We start from the raw sequence: 21,933 nt of genomic DNA on the forward strand, positions 1-21,933 counted from the left end.
GGGTGCTACAATTCTTCAGGTGACGTAATGATGGATAGAGGTATCTGGACGGCGGCGCGTCTACTCGCCCAAATACGAAAGAGAGTGCGTTTTTGTATTAACTCGGCACAAGTTATGAAGGAGAAGAATTGAACCATAAATTGTAAATAGAATTACTAAGCGTAGAAGAACAATATTACATCTATTAAACCCGGAACTAAATACATGCAGATAGGAGTTCTTACCTCCTTTAAAGGGCTCTGCTGCCGCCTTTTCTGAAGTTTGTGGTCGCCTCTAGTACAATCCGAGTTGAAGAGGATAGCACAAGTTGTTGATCATATGTTTTTGCCACCATGATACAAGGGGTTTCGCCCGTTTTAAAGGGCTCTGCTGTCGCCTTTTCCGGAGTTTGCGGTCGCCTCTGTTACAATCCCAGTTGAAGGGCATCGCATAAGTCGTTGATAATATGTCTTTGGCACCATGATACAAGGGGTATCGCCCGTTTTAAAGGGCTCTGCTGTCGCCTTTTCCGAAGTTTGCGGTCGCCTCTGTTACAATCCCAGTTGAAGGGCATCGCATAAGTCGTTGATAATATGTCTTTGGCACCATGATACAAGGGGTATCCCCCGTTTTAAGTTGCTCTGCTGCGGCCTTTTCCGAAGTTTGCGGTCGCTCTGTTACAATCCAAATTGAATGGCATGGCACAAGTCGTTGATAATATGTCTTTGACACCATAATATAACGGGTTTCGCCCGTTTTAAAGGGCTCTGCTGCCGCCTTTTCCGAAGTTTGCGGTCGCCTCTGTTACAATCCGAGTTTAAGAGCATACCACAAGTCGTTGATAATATGTCTTTGCCACCATGATACAAGGGGTTTCGCCCGTTTTAAAAGAGTACAGAGGGCCATCCAAAAACCTTTCAGGGTAAGACGTCTCGTGAAAATTTGTGTGTCATTTTACCGAATAGCGCGAAAGGTTTTGATGTGTGCAATTTGTTTCCCAAAAGAAGAAGAAGAAAAAAAAACTCACATAAACATGGCTCTACGCGTTCACCCTTAACTCACCGCTCCGGGTATAGCGAGGAGGAAAAGGTATGATGCCAGGTCACCGGTGACGTTACAGAGAGAACTCGTTCTGGTTCGCCGGTCAGTGGGGGTCAGCGCCTGGTCCCTTTGCTGCCGTAAACCAGTTTTGTCAGTTCTCCCAGGGAATTGGGGATATAAGGAGCGGCCAAATCATGATCGAGCCAGGAGCAATGCTTTTTCAGAACTCTGAACAGCCGAATAGCAGGCGACAGCGGAGTAGCAGACAACATTTCTCTGGACCAATCAGCGAGCGTGATACTTGTAGCGTCAGCGCGACGTCCCAGGCAGATCACAGACTGGTACTGCTGTCCACCGCCGTTGCGCACGGTCGCTTTTTTTGCGGCGTACTTTAAATTCAGTTTCTCATGACTCTGTGGTGTGAATTACTTCGCATGGTGCATCTTACTGGCCTACTTAACAGTTTTATAGGAAGAAAACAGGGTGTTAAAAATGACTTCTGTGCCACTCTAAAGAGCTCTGTTGCCTCCTTTTCCGGACTTTGCGGTCGCTTCTGTTGCAGTCCGAGTTGAAGGGCATAGCACAAGTCGTTGATGATATGTCTTTGGGACGCATGATACAAGGGGTAGCGGTCGTTTTAAAGGGCTCTGCTGATGCCCTTTCAAGAATTATCACGCAATATGCCGGTGGTTGTACCACTGGCACGAAAGCGGTAAACGGTAATTCAAATTACATTGCTCCTGTGTGCTTTTGGCAGAAGTTAAATAAAATTACTAAAAGTGTGCGCACCGCCCCTTTAAACTGCAATATGTCAGTTGTTGAACCCCTAGCACCAGAATCAGTAAACAGTAATTCAAGTATTGCTCCACTGTGCTTCCGAGAGAAGTTAAACAATATCCGCAAATCCGTGTGTAATGACCCTTTAAAATACAATCTGCCGTTGGTTGTATTACTGGGACCAGGGCACTAAACAATAATTCAAATTACATCGTCTTGCTGCGCTTCGTGCAGAAGTTAAATAAAATTTCTAAAAGCGTGTGCATCGCCCCTTTAAACTGCAGTATGGCGGTGGTTGTACAGCTTTGGACAAAAGTTTACGCAGCACGGCACTGGTGTATTTCTTCCTCGGAGCGGTCCTCTGGTAGATATCAGGAACAGGTCGAGTAAGAAACAGGTGACCGGCTATTTCGTTCTTCTCTCTCTATGTGTGCCCGCTGCAGTTTACCACTAGTGGGTGCTGGTCGAATAGAGAAATACGACGCAGTGGTGTTCCGTAAACTTTTGTCCCAAGCTGTACCACTGGCACCGAAGCGGTAAACAGTTTCTCAAATTACATTGCTCCGCTGTGGTTCTCGCCGAAGTTAAATAAAATTTTAACCACTGGCAGCCAAGCGGTAAAAATTAATTCAAGTTACATTGCTCCGCTGTATTCTTACAGTAGTTGAATGAAACCAAACAAAGTTGCTAAAATCCCGCTCCTTTGAAGTGCCACCTACCGGTGGCAGCGTTACTTGCATCAAAGCGGCCAACAATAATTCAAGTTCATTGCTCCGCTGTGTCCAAGCAGAGGAATTATATGAGAGCGTGATTGCAGCTAATAGACATCATATCCCTCAATGGCCTCATTAGTAACTGCCCTCATAGCAGACCTCATGCCCCTCAAGGCTTCGTTGGTGAGTGACTACATAACAGGCCTCACACCCTTCAAATGCCTCATCAGTGAGCGCACTCACGGTAGGCCTCATGAGGGCAAGGCCTCATGTGTGCACTCACGATAGGCCTCATCGCCAGCTTCCCTTCACTCACCCTCACCCTCACCTCATGGGCGTGAGGGTGAGGGTGAAGGCACTCATGAGGTCTCTCATGAGTGAGTTCGCCCAGCTATGACCCTCAGTACTCCTACGTCACAATTTTCGTACCAATTGCGCTCATAGTTTTGTTTTATGAAATTAAAACTGAAAGTTACGGGTAACACTGCGTCGAAGGCGCCACCAACTGCGCAGTGCTCGTCAAGTACACGGCGACAAAACTACTTTACAAGCGCAAAGCGCTCTGTCTAAAACAAAAAGTAGGCTTTGTAGCCATCATGCCATTCGGGTCGGGAACATAAGTCACTGTTGCTTGACAAATTGGGGATTATTTCTCACCAGACGTCGCCCCGAGCCGTTTTCCCGCAATTTTATTTACAAATTAAAAGTATTTATCGTTCCCTGTCACATATATAGCTGCTTGTGCTGTGTTCAGAAGCAACAAGCTGTTAAACTGCGCCGCCAACATAACACCCGTCTGTCTGCAGCTTTAGGGTACCTCTCATCAAGCGCGAGATAAGCGGACGGACCTCAGGTTGTGCAGCTCACAACTGTTGTATCTACTTCCATACTACACGCAAACGCTAAAGCCCACTTTATTTTTTGTTGGTGTGTTGCATGCGTGTTCGTGTGTGAAGCGGGTAAGTTCATTCAGCATGCGAAGCTCGCCGTAAAATCCGAGATCCTCAACACTCATCTCCAGCATCGATTTTGCGCATCGACTCAGCACGAAAGCGAAAGGAGCAACCGCATCTCTGAGCGCCGCCACCAGAGCGCTCTGTATTCGATACCCTCACCCGTTCACACAAGGACGAGCGGCAGCTCAAACCAAACAGTGGCACGCTGTCGCTCATGGCTTCATTTCGGTCGACGTGCGCACTTTTTCGCTCTTTCAGCATCGTGTTGAGGATCCCATTCATGCCCTGACCCCGTGCACCCCAGTCGTTTAAGACATCGTTAGAGCAACGGCTGCGTCCTGTCTTCGTGGCTGTTCAGTGCGAGTGACGATGCTGTGCCGCTTTTTATTGTGGATGTGTACTGTGGTCGTGCAATGTCGGATACAAGGACCCGCCAACAAAGAACAACCATTTGGTAAGACGTGGTTTGCTTCTCCGAATCTTTAAAGCGACGTAAGTGAGTTAAGAGTAGTTTGTGAATTTCATTTTGGCATCGTCGACGCCGTCTGTGCAAGTGCCGTGAAGTTCGGGAGGAACTTATTGTGAATGATAATCGCTTCTTAGACTTGTGGCAAAGAATGCAGTGGATCCAAGCAAAGAGAAAAGGCCTAAATACTTCTCATTAATAGTGCTTTAGTAGCTAGGAGTGACTCGCGAAAAGAAAAAAAGAAACTCAATGATATCCGAGAAACATTGCTGCTTGTCTTGCTCCGGGACCTTTAACATGGGGACTGTTCTCTGTGTGCACTTTCAGCATCAAATAAACCATTCTGTGTAAAGCGAACTGTTATGTGATGCACAATGTAATGTTGTTCGCAAATATAGAATTACCTGTCTCTTGAAAGCGTGAGGTAAAGCCAACTTGCCGTGGATACGAGAGTCTTGTAAAGCACGCTTCACCTACAGTTTGTGAGCGTGAGACGAAGCCGACTTCCTGTTTTGAATGCCAGTCTTGTAAAGCGCGCTTCACCTGACGCCTTCAAGCGTGCGACGCAGTCGATTTGCAGAACGGACTCGTACACGTAGGAACTGCGACAGTAGGAAGGCAACAGCACAACGGCCACGCATTCATGCCCGCGTCTTTAATGGGGTACTCCTCGAGAAATAACAAGTCAAGCGGCCACAAAATGGTCGAAATACGTAAACTACCGCTTCGTTTCATGTCAAAGAACGCTACACTGGGCTGTTTTTAGTAGATGGTAACACTTCCTATGTGTACTACGCAAACGTACGAGGGAAACTGTTTAATACAGAGAGGAAAGCCCACTGCCGAATTTTGGAAAATTCTATCGCCTTTTTGGAAGAAGTTCGCGGTATAAAAATAGATTTGTCGCTAGCATATTGAAGACTTTTTAGCTTCAACTTCAGAATAGCAATGGAGCTACAGATAACAACATAATAACTTTTTTTTTTAGTTTACAGACACTGCGGGCACCGCAAAACAATATGAAGCTTCTGTTGGAGTAGAGAAAGGTTTGCATTTCCTGGACATAAAAATAAACCTTGTCGTCGTCTTCGGGAATGCTTTCAAAGAATTTAAAGTCAATTGTGCCATTTCATAAGAAACATGCCATTAAGAATTGAGAAAGGAGTCATTCGTAGGAATGTGATATAATTTGTATGTGTAGGTGTCGGTAGCTGCAGCAGAAAAGCAGAAATATTTCGTGCAGCGGGACGCCCAAATTAGTTTGTACATTGCTTGTTGTTTACTCATCTTCGGTAGCATTAGATTAGAACACAAAATTAAAAAAAGAAAATGAGGTGTTTCGTCGGGCGTGTACTTAATGGCATTGTACATAAGGTATCAGCGACACTGAAGAAACCGGACACGACATTTAGTGCACAAGCATAAAAAAAGAAAGAAAGAAAGAAAGAAAGAACTACCAATAGGTTAGCACTGTGCGAGTAGTACACACAGTCACGCTGTACACACAGCATGGCTGTATTGCTGTTCTTGAAGTAGTCAGGGAGTCCAACATATTGCACAAATAAATCAATAAGACGATGCGACTATTCGGTTTTTGCCAGAATACTGAGGCGAATAATTATATTCGGTACGAATTATCGAATATGAAATTCTATGTTTCAATTTCAAATCGAATCGAATCTCTCTCTCCAACCAAACATACGCGGATATTTCCGATTGTGTATATATGAGTTCAAAAACGTCACGATGGCAAGATTCAACAAAGTGAGCTCTCCCTGATGTGAGGACATATCACGCATCCACCTGCCACACCTTGCAGCGGTCTTGTAACAGTGAACTTCTATCGCTGGGCAAGGAGACGTTCCTGAGAGGGATATGTTTGTTGAGAGAGGGCACTTCACGTTTCACATGTTTTGCGGTGCTTTGGTTTACTCGTGTGTGGCGTCAGGTAGCAGTTAGTGTGAGGTGAGTAATCTCGTGGGTGGAGCTACGCAGGAAACCCACCCATGCCGAGTCTGCAGCATGTGGTCGCCGAAACGCTACTAAGGTTGGGAAATTCGGTAGTGTTGGGAAATTCTGTAGCGACGTGGCACACGCACATCTATGCTTTGTGAATAGCCTGAGGCGTCATGCAGCGGCTGTTCATTATCGCTTCGCTGCCGCGGCTGCTGTCTGTGTATTCACCTGGGTTATATAACTATTTGCGTCATATTCGCAAAGGTTATGTAACTATATGTTTTGTACTTGCTTCAGCTGCGTAACTATTCGCTTCGTATTTGATTCCGTTACGCAACTATTGGCTTCGCTGCTTGCCCCGGTTTCAGCTATAAGACGAAACTTTTCCTAAAACCATGGTATCCGCCATCTTATCCGCTCTATCTGGGCTGCCACCCGCTGCTTTTCACGGAGAACGGTATGCATTGCTGACGGTTTTGAACGCGTACTACACTCCGCACTCCACGTAGTCGAAAACTGCAGAGTTTAAACCCACGACCCCTGCCAAACATGGCAGCAGCCACGGTTCGTAGCAGCCCAGAACAAAACAAATACCACCTGTTGCCGAGAATACGGAAACACCGTTCGAAGGTATAGGCTAGAAAGGTCTAAACGCTTCGGTGAAAAAGACTATTCCCACAACTTTAATAAATAACGCCATAATAATAGCAATAATAATTCGGGGCTTTTCGTCGCGAGACAACTGTGCTTAATAAATAATGATCCCCAGAATGATGTGTGGGGTTGTCTATGAGACTTCCCTAAAATGCGCATATCAGTTGATACAACAACCACCTAGATGGCATTAATACCGGGTTAAAAGCACATTGAAGTTCAGTAGGTGGCAGGGACAGCTGTATTGGCAGAATGTGTACATTGTTACTGAGCATGTATGCCTTTGAAAAAAAAAAAGAAAGAAAAAGAGTGGTAGAAATGCACACGATTGGGATACCCTTGTAGTATCTAAAGGCAAAAGGACCGTACACGCGGGGAATGCCTGAATTAGAGCCTAGAATAGCCTAAATGCCTGAAATAGACTTCTCCGAGCTGTTAACTATTGCACAAGAAATTTCAATCGCGTCACCTCAAGCTATTGTCGCACGACAGCAGACAAGTCGGTGATTTGTACAGCACAAGCGTACTGCAATTTTGTGTTCAGAGTTACGGGTTTGATAAAAAACATTGTTGCCTTTTCACATGATCAACCGTGCCTCATGAAACGTTGGTGTAAAATGACTGCAAGACAGCATGGTAGATATTACGGTTCTACGATGGAAACTAACCAAGCTCTGACAAACAAGCAAACACAAATGGACGAACATAAGACTTAAGACTCCATCGTTTAAGAACAATATATATTGATGGCTGTTAATCAAGTGAATGAGTCGCGGGTCGCGAATGCACTGTTCTTGATTTCTGATCGAGAGCGCTAACCCTTACACAACGCTGGAAGAATTCCCCGACGACGTAACAATGGCGTCCAATGCAGCCGAATGGCACCGTTGGTAACTCGTCGGAAAGTTGTTCCAGCAGCTAGCGCATTTGACTAGTAATCGAAAAGTATACACCGTTTTCTCGTGGACGCCGCCATATTTAAAGCGCAGCGCCGTCTAGCCGGGAGAGCACGTTGAAAACCGTTTACCGCACATGCCAGAGAGAAGGTAAGCCCACGGACTGTATGCTTCCTCCCTGTTATCGCTTTCCTCCTTGCTGGAATGTGCTAGGCGCGAAAGCGCTGGGTGTGAGGCTGGCTGGAAAACGGTGTATAATTCCCAATCCCGGCGCTGACTGACGTTGCAGCAGACTTCGTCATGTTTAATCATTGCAATAATACCAGCGCAATCTAAAGTTACGTCAAAGACTGGCAGGTACGATGCCATGGCTCACGTTCACGTACTCCAGTACTCCATGGCTCCAGTTCACGTACTCGTCGCCGACGCGTCTTTATGTCCAGAAACTTGTGTTTTGCACGCTTGCAGCCAGCACTTACTATAATTTCACATACCAAACATTCAATGCCGCAACTTAGCATCGCAGAAAGGAGACCCAGCAAACCCGGAACACGCAAAGTGCTTTAGAGTCATCGTTTTAATGGATAAACGCGTCTGGAACTGCTGAGTGCCGCTGCAAAATTATCCCCGTCAAAACATGTTTCCTTCAGCCGAGCCAAATCGCTGTGCACTCTTAGCCGAGAGTAAGAAGATTTCCGCCTATGGCAAGTCACATTTTTGCAGGCTTTTGGCACGTTTCCCAGGAAATTGTGTTTCAATGTGCGTGGTGTCAAGGCGTCTTCTCGAAAATGTGCGAGAAGAAAAAAAGTCGATTTTCATCCTAAGTCTTATATCGTGTTTCCTGCTTTGTTTTCCACTTTCGATATTTGAACAAACTCGTCTTCTATTTCGGTATGTTCGTCGATATTGCAGGGAGGCACCGCTCGGAAATAGCACGCTCAGAGCTCACCTGAAGGTCGTCTCTCGGCAGATAACGGATGCAGTAGTTCTTCTGTGTGATTGAGGGCTCTGAAATCGAGGCACGCGCGTAGCTGCGCTCACCTCGTGTCGCGTTGAACGCTTTCTGATTTCCCGTGTGTTCTTTCTTACCAGGAAAAACTCTACGCAAGCCGTACGCTGTAGGAAACAATTGCGATGGGTGTTTCCCGACAGGCTCTACGACTTTCAGATTCACATCTCGCCTCTATAACGACTATTTAAAAACTTAGCTAATTAAATGTACGGAATTAATTAGTCAACCACCATGACAAAATACGGGCGATTAGGACATGCGACTCCTCACAATATTCTGCAGTTTTCATTCGCTTTTGACGCACTTAGCTTTTTTAGACCCCGATGCACGTTAGCTTGGGCACCCTGTACATTTCAACCCACACAGCTTCATGCCTATATTCAAGGTCAATCTTTCGATGGGCAGTCGGTTGAACGTGTACGGCAATCAGTACGCCTCCTCCAAAAATCATACCAGAAGTATCGTATTTGCGGTTACAACGAAAGACATTGGAACCGCAAGGAAATAAATCTTTGTCCTGGAAAGCGCTATTGATCCAGGTTTAAATGGTGCAAATGATATCATAGTGGCAGGACAGAAGATGAAGTGAAAGCTCTACAGATTTCGTTTGTAGACCACAGGCGTCTTGGCAGAACACAGAAAGCGACTTAACCATACTTACTCCGCTTCTAACCTTACTCTGGTACGAGAGCGGGTCTTCCTGGCCGCTGTAAGACAAAACCATTACGAAAACATCAGTACTCGCATGGCGTCCACGAGGCCCGCGCAGGAATCTACTTTATGCCCCTAAAAGGACATGGAGGCGGAAGGTGGACGGTTACCGTGTTGTGCGACCTTCACAGTCATTGAGGAACCAACTGCGGGCTCGCGGTTCGATAACTACCACATCGGGTGACTACGACGCGAGCTGCTCCAAGTTTTTTCCTCACTCCAAACCCCACAGCGCGTTATCCTTTCTAGCATTGCATAATAAATAACTGTAGTTCGCTCTGCTCCTATACATTTTACCCATATCTGCAAACCATTATGCGCAATTTAAAATTATCCCCGCATTTTCTTAGCATTTCAATGTTGGCAGACGGCTAATTTTTTCTTTCTCTCCCTTTTATTTATTTTTCCAATATCGAAACCATTCTTCTTCTTATTTGTCTCGCTCTTTGTGTCAACGGTGACTCACATTCGTATATCTGGAAGTCAGTCGGGCCGAGAACTTTTCAAGCACGCACTCTAATTTCAGAGACTAGTCGCATCTTCCTTCGCTACCTGTCGCCGACTGACATTCGACATGGAAGTCGCTCTCTGAAAAATAATTATTTATTGCAGTTCATTTGCCGGTAAGTGAGCACTTGTAACTAAGCTACTTCCCAAGACTGGTTCGAACGAAAAGATTGGAATATTTATTAGCCTCGCAAGATCAGTTCATCACCCTTTCGAAACTCAGTTCCAATGCAGAGCTCTGACGTTTCTAGAGTTAGCCTTTTCGCGTCGGTGGTGGTGGTACTGCTGAACGAGCACGCCGCGTCTGTTAAAGGTCACACACGCACGGGACCATCTGCGACGCATATTGACTTCGTCGTCACATTCGAAAAAGAGCTATGCAAAGTCGGCTTCCTCACACAACAGTTATCCATTGTAGTAAACGCACTGCTCAAGAATGACATGCGTATCAAGTGCCTGCGGACTCTCAATTCAGAGGCACGCTTTAGAGGCAAATTCTGACATTCACGGTTCCTATTTGGGCTTCGTTCATTTTCCCAATATAAACTACTGTATAGCTGTTTTGGAAATACTGCAAGTTGATATTATAGAACGAATGAAGGAGGATGAAGCGCCTATAAAACGGTTGTACACTAGCTTTCGCAACAAGGCTCCACCTCTTCAGATAAAAAATCACCGTTAGTACCTTCGGTAGATATATCGCATCATTATTGAGAGGAGGAAACACATATCGCTGAACAGCAACAAGATCAGCAGCCCAGAACGTTGAAAGGCATAACAAATGAAGCAGTAGCGTTTCCTTCGAATTTTCTTAATATTTTCTCCTTTCGTTCTGTGCGATTTCCATCCTGCCTGGGACCTTATTCTTGCCGCTGCTCACAAATATCTTTCCTCCTCTCAGCAATGGCATTACGTATACAGGATGTTTCACCTGACGTCTTTAAAAAATAAAAATAAAGGTATTGAAAACTTACCGCGCCATCAGTCCATTCTTGTTTGTCTTTCCTCAACATTGCGACAGAGAAAGAAAGAAGAAAGCTCAAAGTGGTCGTAAGTTGCGGCAATGGTTCGCTGAAGATAAATACCGTAATAAATGACCTCATACACACACTCCGACAAGTACACTTTTACTAGAATTTTAAACGCAGTAGGTGAAACGCCCGGTAAACCGAATGCAGTAAGGTTATCTTCACCTGAAGAAAGCGGTAACATCTCATTACGGCCGAAGTCTCATTACGGCCCAAGTCTCATTACGGCCGAAAGTCTCATTACGGCCGAAAATCCTTTAATCCCCAAGTGTCTCGTTACGGCCAAAGTCTCAATACGGCCGAAGGTAGTCTCATTACGGCCGAAGATGTCTCATAACGGCCAAAAAGAAAAAAGAAGCATCCACCATATTAGCTGTGTATATACTGTGTTTTATGCTTCCCAAAATGTGTCCGAGGCGGTGTGCCCCCACGGCTTGTGTCACACACAATGGTTCATGCACACAATATTGCGACAGTGTTTCATGCATCCGTCGTGAAAAATGGTTTTATTGTCATATGTGTCACACGATATTTGTATGTGTTACGCCATTTTCTCTCAGTATTCAAGCAACAACCTACTCGTTGGTTCTGTGAGCGAACTGTGTGCGTGTTCTGAAAAGTACTCCACAAGGGAGCCCACTGGGAGCTCCAGGAGCCACATGACCTATGACCATGATCTTCTCCCCCACTAGCTGCCTTCTACAATTTACGTCCACCTGAAATTTAAAAAAAGTACATAAGGCACAGAACAAAATGACATATGCTTTCGTTTGATGATGACCATGAGACATATGCTGTCAAGCAGACTTTTTTTCCATATATTCGAAACATACAACAATGGACAACAATGACAATTACGTCATAATGATGCAGCTGCATAGCCAGGAAAATATTTCAGGAGGTGCTTTATGAGGCTTGACATGGGGTGGAGGAGTCCCCCTCGTCAGCGCTTTACCCAGACCCCCCCTACACCCCCCTAACTTTTTTGCCTGTGCACCCCCTACAGGGGGTGCCCTTGTGATTTCAGCTTCAGATACGTCTGTAATGATATGTTAAGCTGTAATGACGTAACTATAATGATGACCTCCCCCCACAATTTTTTCCAACACCCCTCTCGTGCTTGGGATTCTGAATAAACCACTGCCCCTCGTTCATTTTCGTGGGGCACTACATTAGGGCTTATGCCACTGCACTGATGTCACAATGTTATAAGTGTGTGTCACTCTGGGCATTCGGAATTCCTCTAAGCTACAATATGTAAATTCAGAATACCCGAAGGGTAAGCATCAGATGTTACCTGCAGGCTTCATGCTGAAACGCGTGTACGCAAAACACTTCCGCCGTGGTGGGCGACGTCGTTAGTGTAATCATACACGCAAGACAATTGCGGGCACATGGAGTAGTGGCAGCAACCTGAAAACTATACATTTTCTTGCTTTATGAGTAATCAAAAATATACATTCCCACATGTTGCGTTTTGTCGTTTGCAGGAAGCGCTAATAAGGGAACAGCACTTGGTTGGTCACATGCAAGTCACAATGCGAAAGGTGCCCATATTTCGATTACGCGATCAAAAATTAAAAGTCTACAACCATGCACACTTCCCCATGCAACTACTTCCCCAGCATCGTGAGACATGACACCATGTATTCACGTATAGTGTAATGTGAAATGATATGCAGGAATGAAAAAGATGCCAACATACCTGTAATCCAGTGTCCCATAAGTTTGATTCGATTTTCTGGCAGCTACCATGAAGAGCAAATGCACGATTCACAAGTTTCGTTTCGCCATTTTCATTGCTGTTAATTTCGTAACCGTCAAGCAATCCCACGTGACCTCCTTTGGATCAGTGCAGAGTGAAAATTACTCGCGTCATGAACATATATGTTCATCTCAGCGCAAATCACGTTTTGCATGCTATAGAAGGGAGGGGGGATCAATACTCTTCCTTTCGTGTTTTGATATCTTGTTGTTTTGCTACTCTCACTTTGGAGTTCGGATGGTGTCTAGCAACGTTGGGTACCTCGTTTCTTGTGTGAGCGAGTGGTTGCTGTTTACGACGCGTTCATATATCGATTTGTAGTGCTGTAATGTGCAAATTAGCGGACTTTATAGCGGCTTTCTATTTTCCGTCGTTGTCTTTCGAGCAGCGCCTGTTGTTCCGGTACAAATCGAGTTGAATGAATCGCCACAGCCCCAACGTACGTATATCGCGCAGTGTTGACCAAGTCCAGCAGGAATTCTGGTGAGTAATGCTTTCGTAGATTGTCTGGATTAGTAGTGTGCTGTCCACACATCGTTGGATTCTCATACGAGTAATTTAAATTAATCAAAACAGCCGAAGTGCCTGTAATAGATGTAACTCGGTATCTGTTCGTAGGTTTGCGTTGTTTCTAGTTGGTTGCGCGTTTAGGAACAACAAATTTATTCGAAGACGATAAGATACCGACAGTGCATCACCGTACAGCAGCATTTACTCGTATCATTGTGAGCCATATTTAATTTGTTAAAATTTGTCGTCGTATTTCTTCAAAAATAAAAGCGCAAGTTGGCGTACTTGAATTGATCTCCTTGAACTGCTTACGTCGAACGTCTGCAAATATTGTACTTATGTGCCTTCGCGCACCATACTAGGCACAAAAGCATATCTGATTAGAATAAATACTTCAAGAGGAAGTCATTCAAATACATTGTTATTTATAGCTGGTTTTCCATTCCAGGCATGGTATGTGGCTGCACGGAGGATTCCGAAAAAGAAAAACAACATGGCTAATAGGATGTTGCTGCCCAGGGAGTCCTGGCCGAAGAGGTGAGCTGTTAAGATCATCATAAGGTTCTGTTGTGAAGTGAGAAATTTTGTAGTAGTGCACGAATGTTAATTCGAGCACTACCTTTATAAAAAAGAAACCAGAAATGGAAAGTTATGCATGCATCATTTCATGAATTGTAATGTATCACTATTTGATATTCACATGTTTCCATTAAGGGAATGAACTACTGAACCTATATTCATATAATGGTCATGCTCTGTGTTTACCTGGAAGTCACATTTTAAGGCTTGTCATTCTTTTGTCTAGATGAAGATTTATGTTAACCTTGTATGAAATAACAGACACGTATCAACACATGTGCAGCTTGTGCACATTAAAACCACCCATGTAGAGACAAATGCTTGTTTTTTTTTATATATATATATTCTAGCCTATTCATGGTTGCTCTTCGCTTCTTGCAGGTTTATTCATTCCAGAAGCAAGAATTGTACAATTGTAAGGCGAATGGAAATAAACTGACATCGACTGAGATAGGTGTTCCGTCTTGGCCAGTGACTGTAGGATGGCTCCAAAAGCGTCACAACAAGGCCAATATTCATCTAGCTCTCTACAAGTAGCTAACTCCACATAGTAGCCTGCTTCACAGCAACATCAACACTACCTTGTGGGAGTACACATTACACAATATGTTGCATTGTGCTGTGGTATGATAACATACCGTTTGTCTCGCAATATGTGTATATAAATATGATAAGGGCCCTAAGGGCACAGTGCATGCCTTATACCCTGCTGAATATATATCCATACCTGGCTGCGACATTGCATATCAATGCAGGTTACAATACACATTTTCACATTTGGCCGTTATGAGACATCTTCGGCCGTAATGAGACTGCCTTCGGCCGTGTTGAGACTTTGGCCGTAATGAGACACTTGGGGATTAAAGGATTATCGGCCGTATTGAGACTTTCGGCCGTATTGAGACATCGGCCGTAATGAGACTTCGGCCGTAATGAGATACAATCAAGAAAGCTTGTGATGAAATGTCTTTTTATTTACTCCTTCGTCGTGTTTTTATTTTGAGTTGCACTTTTTGGTGTTGACTGGCATGTACTTTACTGTTCCACCGTACAGGCACTTTATTGTTATTACCAATACCGCCAACTGAATACTCCAGATAGAGGTTAGTGAGCTGAGTAGCAGTTGAATCCAATACACAAGTTCATAAAATCCCAGAGTGCTTAGCGCCGCTTTCAACTGTGTGAATTTGTGTTATCGGAAAGAAGGAGAAGGTCTCCAAACTGTTTCGATGTGTCCTCTCTCTGCTCATTGTCAATTATGTGCCAAGGTGAGCGAAAACGAAACCTGAAAGATCATCCTCCCTTCCCCTATGACAGTAAGTACCCAGCATGCAACGCGTGCGCAAGGTGCACTGGGATTTCCTGAAATCGTCTGTTCCAATGTATGTTCCCTTTGGCTACTTTGGTTACCTGATACAACTGCTCTAACCGTTTCGTCTTCGTTTCTCTTGGTTTTGTTTGCTTGTAAGAAGAAGAAAAAAGAGTGGAGAAATTGAACTCGTCTCCCGTCTCCTTCTCGTCATCTCGTCTCCTTTTCTCTTTCTTGTTCTGTCCTTCTCACAACATCTCTGCGATGATAGCATTCCACGCCGAGACTGGGAGGTGACCTGGGTTCGAATCCGGGCGCGGCTGTGCTGTCCGCTCGGTGTTTTCCTTAGGTTTTCCCCAGATGTCTGTGAGACAAATATCGGCATATAGTACCTTGCACGTCGGCCCTGGACACACGATCCGCCCCAAGCAACATGCCGCCACACCGGCAGGCAGATCGCTCGGAAATACCACGCCGCCACCACAACATGGGAAAGCTGTAATGGTGAATTCCGCTGGTCGTTTTCGTGCAGTGCAGTGTGACCTTGCAGTGCACTAGACGAGGGCAGTGGAAGGACCGAGCTCTCCACAAGACTATCGCGGCGTCTTCAGCCAATGGCGACGCTGCGATCGACGACTATGGAAACGCCATGGAGTTAGTAAGGAGGAAGCGCAAAATAAGAATTAGTCAGACAATTAGTTAACAATTAATAACAATTAACAATTAGTCAGAGTCGTAATTAATTGTTCTCAGCAGAACAGAAGAGGACAAAAATCTGAATTCTTAAAACTGTTGAGACGCAGACGACATGGTTTGCAAAGCATGTCGGCACACAGTAGTTGGCGATAGCAGCGCCGCCACTATATTTTCGCCACATGCTCTGACAGTCGCCGTCCGTCCGTCCGTACCACTACCCTCTTCTATTTCACTGTAGTAGTGTGCCGGTGTGGGTTCAGTGTAGAAACGAACGAAGAGCGAACGAAACGACCAACGCGACGCATGTTGCCGAGCGTCCACTGCAATATGCACACTCGAGCAAGCGCAATATTTTCTGCGCTACAACGACCAGCGAAAAGGATAATAAAAAGAGATAGAAAATCTTACTGTATAATGTAAAAACCCCGAGACTAGGGAACACGAAGGGACAGACACAACACGAAGGTCGTTTGAGACTTCGTGTTGTGTCTGTCCCTTCGTGTTCCCTAGTCTCGGTGTTTTTACATTACGCATCATCTTCACCAGCTCGCTTGCTTCCTAGCCACTTTTTCAATGTTACTGTAGTTCCACGTTCGTTATTTCTGATGAAGTCGTAGCCTGGAAACAAAGGGCAACGTACTCGGGTTTCCACATTGTGTTCTAACAACGCCTGAAATCGCCGCTAGGATTCCGTTACCCGTTATATCACATAACCGTAATGAATGATGTACCGGTAGGGGCCTTCAGGTGCGTTTTCCGTCCCTTATTCGCTAATGAACGTTGGTGTCCCAAAAGTATGTTAGGTAATCACGCTTGTGATGTAATATTGAAGGGATAAGACTACGCAGCGCACTGGAAGGAAACGATTACTTTCACGGTAATTCATGAGTTTGCAGAGGTGCCTCCTGTTGTATTTACACCTGTTTGTATGCACAATCATTACTGGAGTGACGGTGCCGAGTTTTTAAAACATTGGCAGATTTGCTTCCATTTAAAGAGCCTATTACTGCTTGTGGAGTAATGATGATGTGGAACAACGGTGGCTTTGATAAAAGGCAACGGTTGACGGCATGTGTGTGCTCTCACAACGCGATGTCTGTGTGGCAGGTTGGGGCAGGTGCTGACACGCCCATGGCGTACGAGGTGGGGCCGTCCACACTTTTATCTTCTTTTATGATTCGTTCTTACGCCGGTCATGTTGTTCTCATGACGTCATGCACACCTCTCGTCAAGATGCTGCATTAATCCACCGAATGCGACTCGATGTGGCCTTTACAGCTGAGTGGCGTTACCACTTGAGACAAGTTGACTCTCCTACCTGCTGCCACTGTGGTGCTCTTGAGGATCTGGAGCACATTCTCCTTCATTGCCCCCACTACCAACCTTCTCGAACCGCACTCTCCGAGTCTCTTAGTCAGCTGGACTCTCGCCCCTTCTCCTTATCGAAATTGCTTGGTCCCTTGCCCAATCCAGCCCAGCAACGATCTGCGCTCAAAGCGCTTTTGACATTTCTGGACACCATCGGACTTCGATCGTTATTGTGAAGGGGCTCATCATTTTATTCCCCACCTCCCCACCAGCAATGGGGTAGAGCATCGCCTCTGGCGATGAACCTCTCCACTTTCCATTTCAAAATAAAGTAGTTGTTGTTGTTCGTTGGCGTGCGTCGCATTCTGTGCTCTACAACCTCGTGTTGACGAGACTCGAAATAAAATTTAGACTCACGTGTCAGCATGTTATTTTTAAAATATTACGTTGAAATGCGCGTCCTTGTTTCAGTCAGAACAGTGAGGATGTTGCGTGTTTTATGTTGCAGCTTTTACAGACCTTTAACGTAGTTTTGTTGCGCCCATAAACATACAGAAAGATAGATAAATAACAGTAATATGAAGAAATAAGCAAACGTTGGTACGATTACAAAATTTATTGCAGTTAGTCGACATAAAATCATCAGCTTTATAACTCCAACAGAACTACAAGCTTCTTTTTCATTTATCAGTCCTGACTGATGTCGGCAGCGTCTATAGCCGAGATGAGATGTGATGACAGGAAGCGATGGAAGTTGAAAGTTGATGAGTACATGGTCAAGAGTAGCATGTCTTAAATGCGAGGCTGACTTCCCTTGTCCCATATAAAGTAAATGGGTGTACATCGGGCTAGGAAGCCCTTTCTGCAACGGGAAGGGGTTCAGTGAACGCAGAGTCAGGGCCTGTCTGCAAGGCCCGCCTCCTAAAGGAAGCAGACTAGGCTGCGTATTTTCCACTACCTTTCGGAGGACGAGCCCCTGGAGTGGAGAACATAATCTAAAGTACGATTAGGCTGCACCCAAAGTATTTCTCCCGTACCTCATTGCATGCACGACGATGTCGTATGATGTGCTCAATACTTCCGGATTGCTCGCAGAGTCTGCGGTTTGCGTTACCCATGTGTACCCACTCTTGCGTAATTGCAGTTTAGTGAACGCTGATCCTGTCCGCAGTGAATAGAACATGGTTTGTGTGTTCTGGGGAGGTCTTTTCGTGGGCAGATCAATCCGATGGTTTTCCAGGATTTCTCGGAAACCAGGGTGCTATGCTTGCGCAAGTTCATTACGAATAATTAGTCTGTCTCTGTCTCCCGGGGCTGGCATTCTCGGGCTGCAGCTCTGGTGCACTGCAGATGATAATCGTCTCGCCTTTAACGTTTAAGTTGAGGTCATGTTGCAATGGATAGCGAAAACAGAAAAGCCGATAAGGACAGCGAGCAGTCTTTGGTGTACGACTAGAGCGACGTGTAGTCTCGGGATAAACCGAAGAAATTGCAAGCTTGCGTGCAACAAATGACTATCTTATCTCCCCATTCCACCAACTTCTTACACACTGCGGTAGCGCCGTATTTACTAATCAACATGCTGTTACGATGAACCTACCATCCACCTTCTGTCTAATGCAACTCAATAGGGGAACCGAAACATTGCTCAAAGATGCGGTCATTCGCAGTCGAGTCACGGAGAACAGCCTTTTCGTTTTTACGTCCACCAACGCTACTTCTCCGGTTATTTGTATTTAGTTCAGTCTGCGATTTTCTCTTTCACGGCCGGTGTGGTTTCTGTAAAACTGGAGATACACTGTATACTTTCCTGTTCTAGCGAATAAGATCACAGGAAAGTTTAGCTTTGCTTTCTGATACGCCTGGAAGCATTCCATCTCCGAGTTACGCAACATCTAAGGTCGGAACAGAAATTGAGAGAAAAAGAAATTTCCATCACATTGGAGGACTCGGTTAAATTCCAAAATGTGTTCAACGAAGCATGAAGAGCCTCTTGTGAAATAGTTTTGTACGAGATTATACTACGCTGATAATGCACATAGGTGTGTGCGAATGCAGGGATTTCTCAGTAATAATAGAGTAATAGCTTCTAGACTATGCTTATAAGAGTTGAGCCGACGCTCGCTGTTCTAATGCCACGAAATATATCTCGTCAGGATGCTCCAGTAATTTAATGCTCAAACAATAAGGTTCATTTTACTACAAAGTTATGTTAACGGTTACACAAGCAGAAACTGCAAGATTCCGCTTGAGTGAGTGGCACTCCAGCCTGAGGCACAATGAGCACTTTGTTGTGGACGAGGTACAGGTTTTAAAGATATATACAGGGTGTTTGGTCTAACGTGTCCAGAAATTTTATTTAAAGCGAGCGATAAAAGAGAAACGAGCGCTACTTTTCAGCTACTTGACTAAGAAACAGGTGCTGCTAGTGAAGCAGTACCTGTTTCATACTCAAATAGCAGAAAAGTACCACTTACTTTTATTTTATCACTCACTTTAAATATAATTTCTGGATATGTTAGAGCAAGCACCCTGTATATGCGCTAGTCTTCGAATTTTCCTTCACTTTTCTAACAGTAGGACTGCCTTTAGTTCTTTGAGTTCAGCTATACTTTCTCGTTCGTATTTGTTGTAGCTAACTTTGGTGACAAAGCAAAAAAATGTACACAGTGCAGTTCGGTAGTATTGAAAGCACAATAAGCCCAGGGAATGAAGCACTCTGTGGACTTAAACTTTAACAATAACAAGCTTTCGTGCAGGGCCTGGACTTCATGTGCAGGTTTTGCACGAAAGCTTTTAATTATTAAAGTTTAATTCCACAGAGCGCTTCATTCCCTGGACTTATTGCTGTATATAAAGCGAACTCCTATGTTTTGTACGGACTCGATTTGATCTACGAGGTATTTTTGTGAGGGGTTCCAGATAATTTGTGCAAATTCCGGTTTACTGTGGACAAGAGTATTGCAAGGATATAGTTTTGTGTCTGCAGAGGCTACTAAATATAGTACTCTTTTTAAAAAAAAACACCCGCATTTGGCCAGCTTCGTGAGAGACTTCATTGATATGGTAATCTCATGACAAATTGCTTTCTCGACAATAGTTTCGGACATTTTAGGACTTCTGTCCTCTCGGTCCTCACTGTGTGGCTCATCACTGTATTTTCACCATATTACTATGAACGATGGGGTAGAGTATCCCCTGTCTCGATGAAGCACCCCGATAATCATCTCGCTGAAAGACAATGTCGTTATTGCTTGGCCTTTAGATATTGAATCGCCTATTGAAAACTAAGCATCCGTATACAGGTCGAGTACGAAACGCGGCACGAAATAGAGATAATCCGTACATAAATCCACTTGTGAATTTTTGTTTCAAATGACCCGCAGCACGAATAAATAAAGTAATGGAATTACGTAATTAACTAACTAACTAACGTTTCATGTTGTCTGTTCACACAGAGATGGGAAAAATTAAACGCAGGAAGAGGCTGCACAGACGTATTGGTATTGACGTTAACTACACATGGAGTTTCTTTGCCTATAGCTAATTAGAAACTCTTCTGGGAAACGTAATTGAAACGCAGATTTAATTAAATATTTGACGTAGTCAGTGACGTGCGAGGAAACTTCTGCTGATCATAATACCATTTTAATTGATATGTGCCGTGCTTGTCATTCACCGAAGGAACCTCGAACGAAGAAGGCCTCCGACAATTTGCGATCATACATTACTAGTGGTTTGACGTTTGAATGGAGCCGTTTTTAATATGAATAGTTGGTCCTCTTTACTTGGAGAGGAAAAAGTCACGAAGTGATATCATACTCTATTTCGTAGTCTTGCTTAGGTCAGACCATCTGAAACATATCCTCTTTGCCTCAAAACATTAGAGTGACAGGACGTAGGACGCATGATAATATGACTTTATCCTGCTTCTACGCATATACTGCCTCATCGCTCGCCCGCATGCAAACAAGACAACCAGAAGTATAAACGCATTGTTGTTTCTCAAACCTAGGTCTTTTGTGACCACGCTGTGAGTTCTAAACTACCTAGTTCTCTTGTGCGTCGACCATGGAGGAAGGAAACACAAGGAGCGGCTCTTCGCCCCAGACTAGCATAGCCACCCTCTAGCGGTCGCTCGAGTCAAAATCGCCATTACGTTCTGTCCACCACGTGATCCCCCCTAAAGTTACGGTTTTGCAAGGCTTTGTTGTTTCTCGCACTGGTCTCTGTGTGATTTTACTTTCCGAAGGTAATTCATTGTGAAAATGTGAGCACCATCATAGAAACGACGTATGGTAACGTGTTCCTGTCCCGGCTGCTGCTCTCGTTGAACTGAAAGCAGCTCTGTCACGGGAACACATTTTGTTCGTAAGTACACGGTCAGTTGTTTTAGTCGCCTGTGTGTGTTTGAGTCATCTTGAATTGTTCGTTTGGGGCCTGACACTGTGCCGCAGATTCATTTCATATCCTCTGTTGTTGTACAAATATGACTAACAGTATTTTGAGTACGGCATTCTTTACGACGTACATACGTTGGAAGTTACCGTTGCCACACGTGATGTTTCCGGTCCCGCGTACTCCTTTTGCGCTCTGCACACTGTGACTGATCTTCTAACAGAACAGTAAACATTCGAACATACAGAAATAAAGTGCAAGCACGCGTTCAACGCAATACTGCCATCTGAACTGTGACACAATTACAGCTCGCGTCGTCTGCTCTGGTGGCGCCGTGCTGTCTTGAGGGTCACGTGAGCCGTCACGTGGTAGACAGGAGCATCCCAGAATGCAATGCGAGGCCGGCTACCCTCGTCCCGATAGAAAACTGTCGGAGGGGCCGCTCCTTGTGTTTCCTTCCTCCATGGCGTCGACATCAGTTTTCAAGCGAATTGATGCCCTGCTAAAACACAAACGAGTTGGTTTGGGAGGAGAAATATTGAGTGCGATCCTGACTAAATAATTGGCATGTTGCATATCCCAGGCGCTTGGAAACTTTGCAGACTACTGTTTACGTGCATGTTTCAGTACACGTACTTATATCGACCAGTGATCGTGAGACGAATATCTCAG

The 21,933-nt window shown here is 44.8% G+C and overlaps 1 protein-coding gene and 2 long non-coding RNA genes across 3 annotated transcripts in view; 2 read left to right on the plus strand and 1 right to left on the minus strand.

Moving 5' to 3' along the window:
* Positions 1–3,656: 3,656 nt before the first annotated feature.
* The window catches only part of LOC135383955 (protein turtle homolog B-like), a 214,160-nt gene continuing 195,883 nt past the window's right edge, over positions 3,657–21,933 (plus strand). Inside the window, exon 1 of the mRNA XM_064613226.1 lies at positions 3,657–3,920. Coding sequence (XP_064469296.1) covers positions 3,836–3,920 — 85 coding nt within the window. The 5' untranslated portion in view covers positions 3,657–3,835. The remainder of the gene's footprint in view (positions 3,921–21,933) is intronic.
* On the minus strand, positions 11,281–12,495 carry LOC135383952 (uncharacterized). Its single transcript, XR_010420179.1, has 3 exons — positions 12,402–12,495; positions 11,994–12,109; positions 11,281–11,412 (listed from the first exon to the last, which is right to left on the minus strand). It is a non-coding gene; the product is annotated as an uncharacterized LOC135383952 (long non-coding RNA).
* On the plus strand, positions 12,836–13,999 carry LOC135383953 (uncharacterized). Its single transcript, XR_010420180.1, has 3 exons — positions 12,836–12,944; positions 13,420–13,508; positions 13,932–13,999. It is a non-coding gene; the product is annotated as an uncharacterized LOC135383953 (long non-coding RNA).

The sequence above is a fragment of the Ornithodoros turicata genome, chromosome 2 (assembly GCF_037126465.1).
Source record: "Ornithodoros turicata isolate Travis chromosome 2, ASM3712646v1, whole genome shotgun sequence".
In the NCBI taxonomy this organism is placed as follows: Eukaryota; Metazoa; Arthropoda; class Arachnida; order Ixodida; family Argasidae; genus Ornithodoros; species Ornithodoros turicata.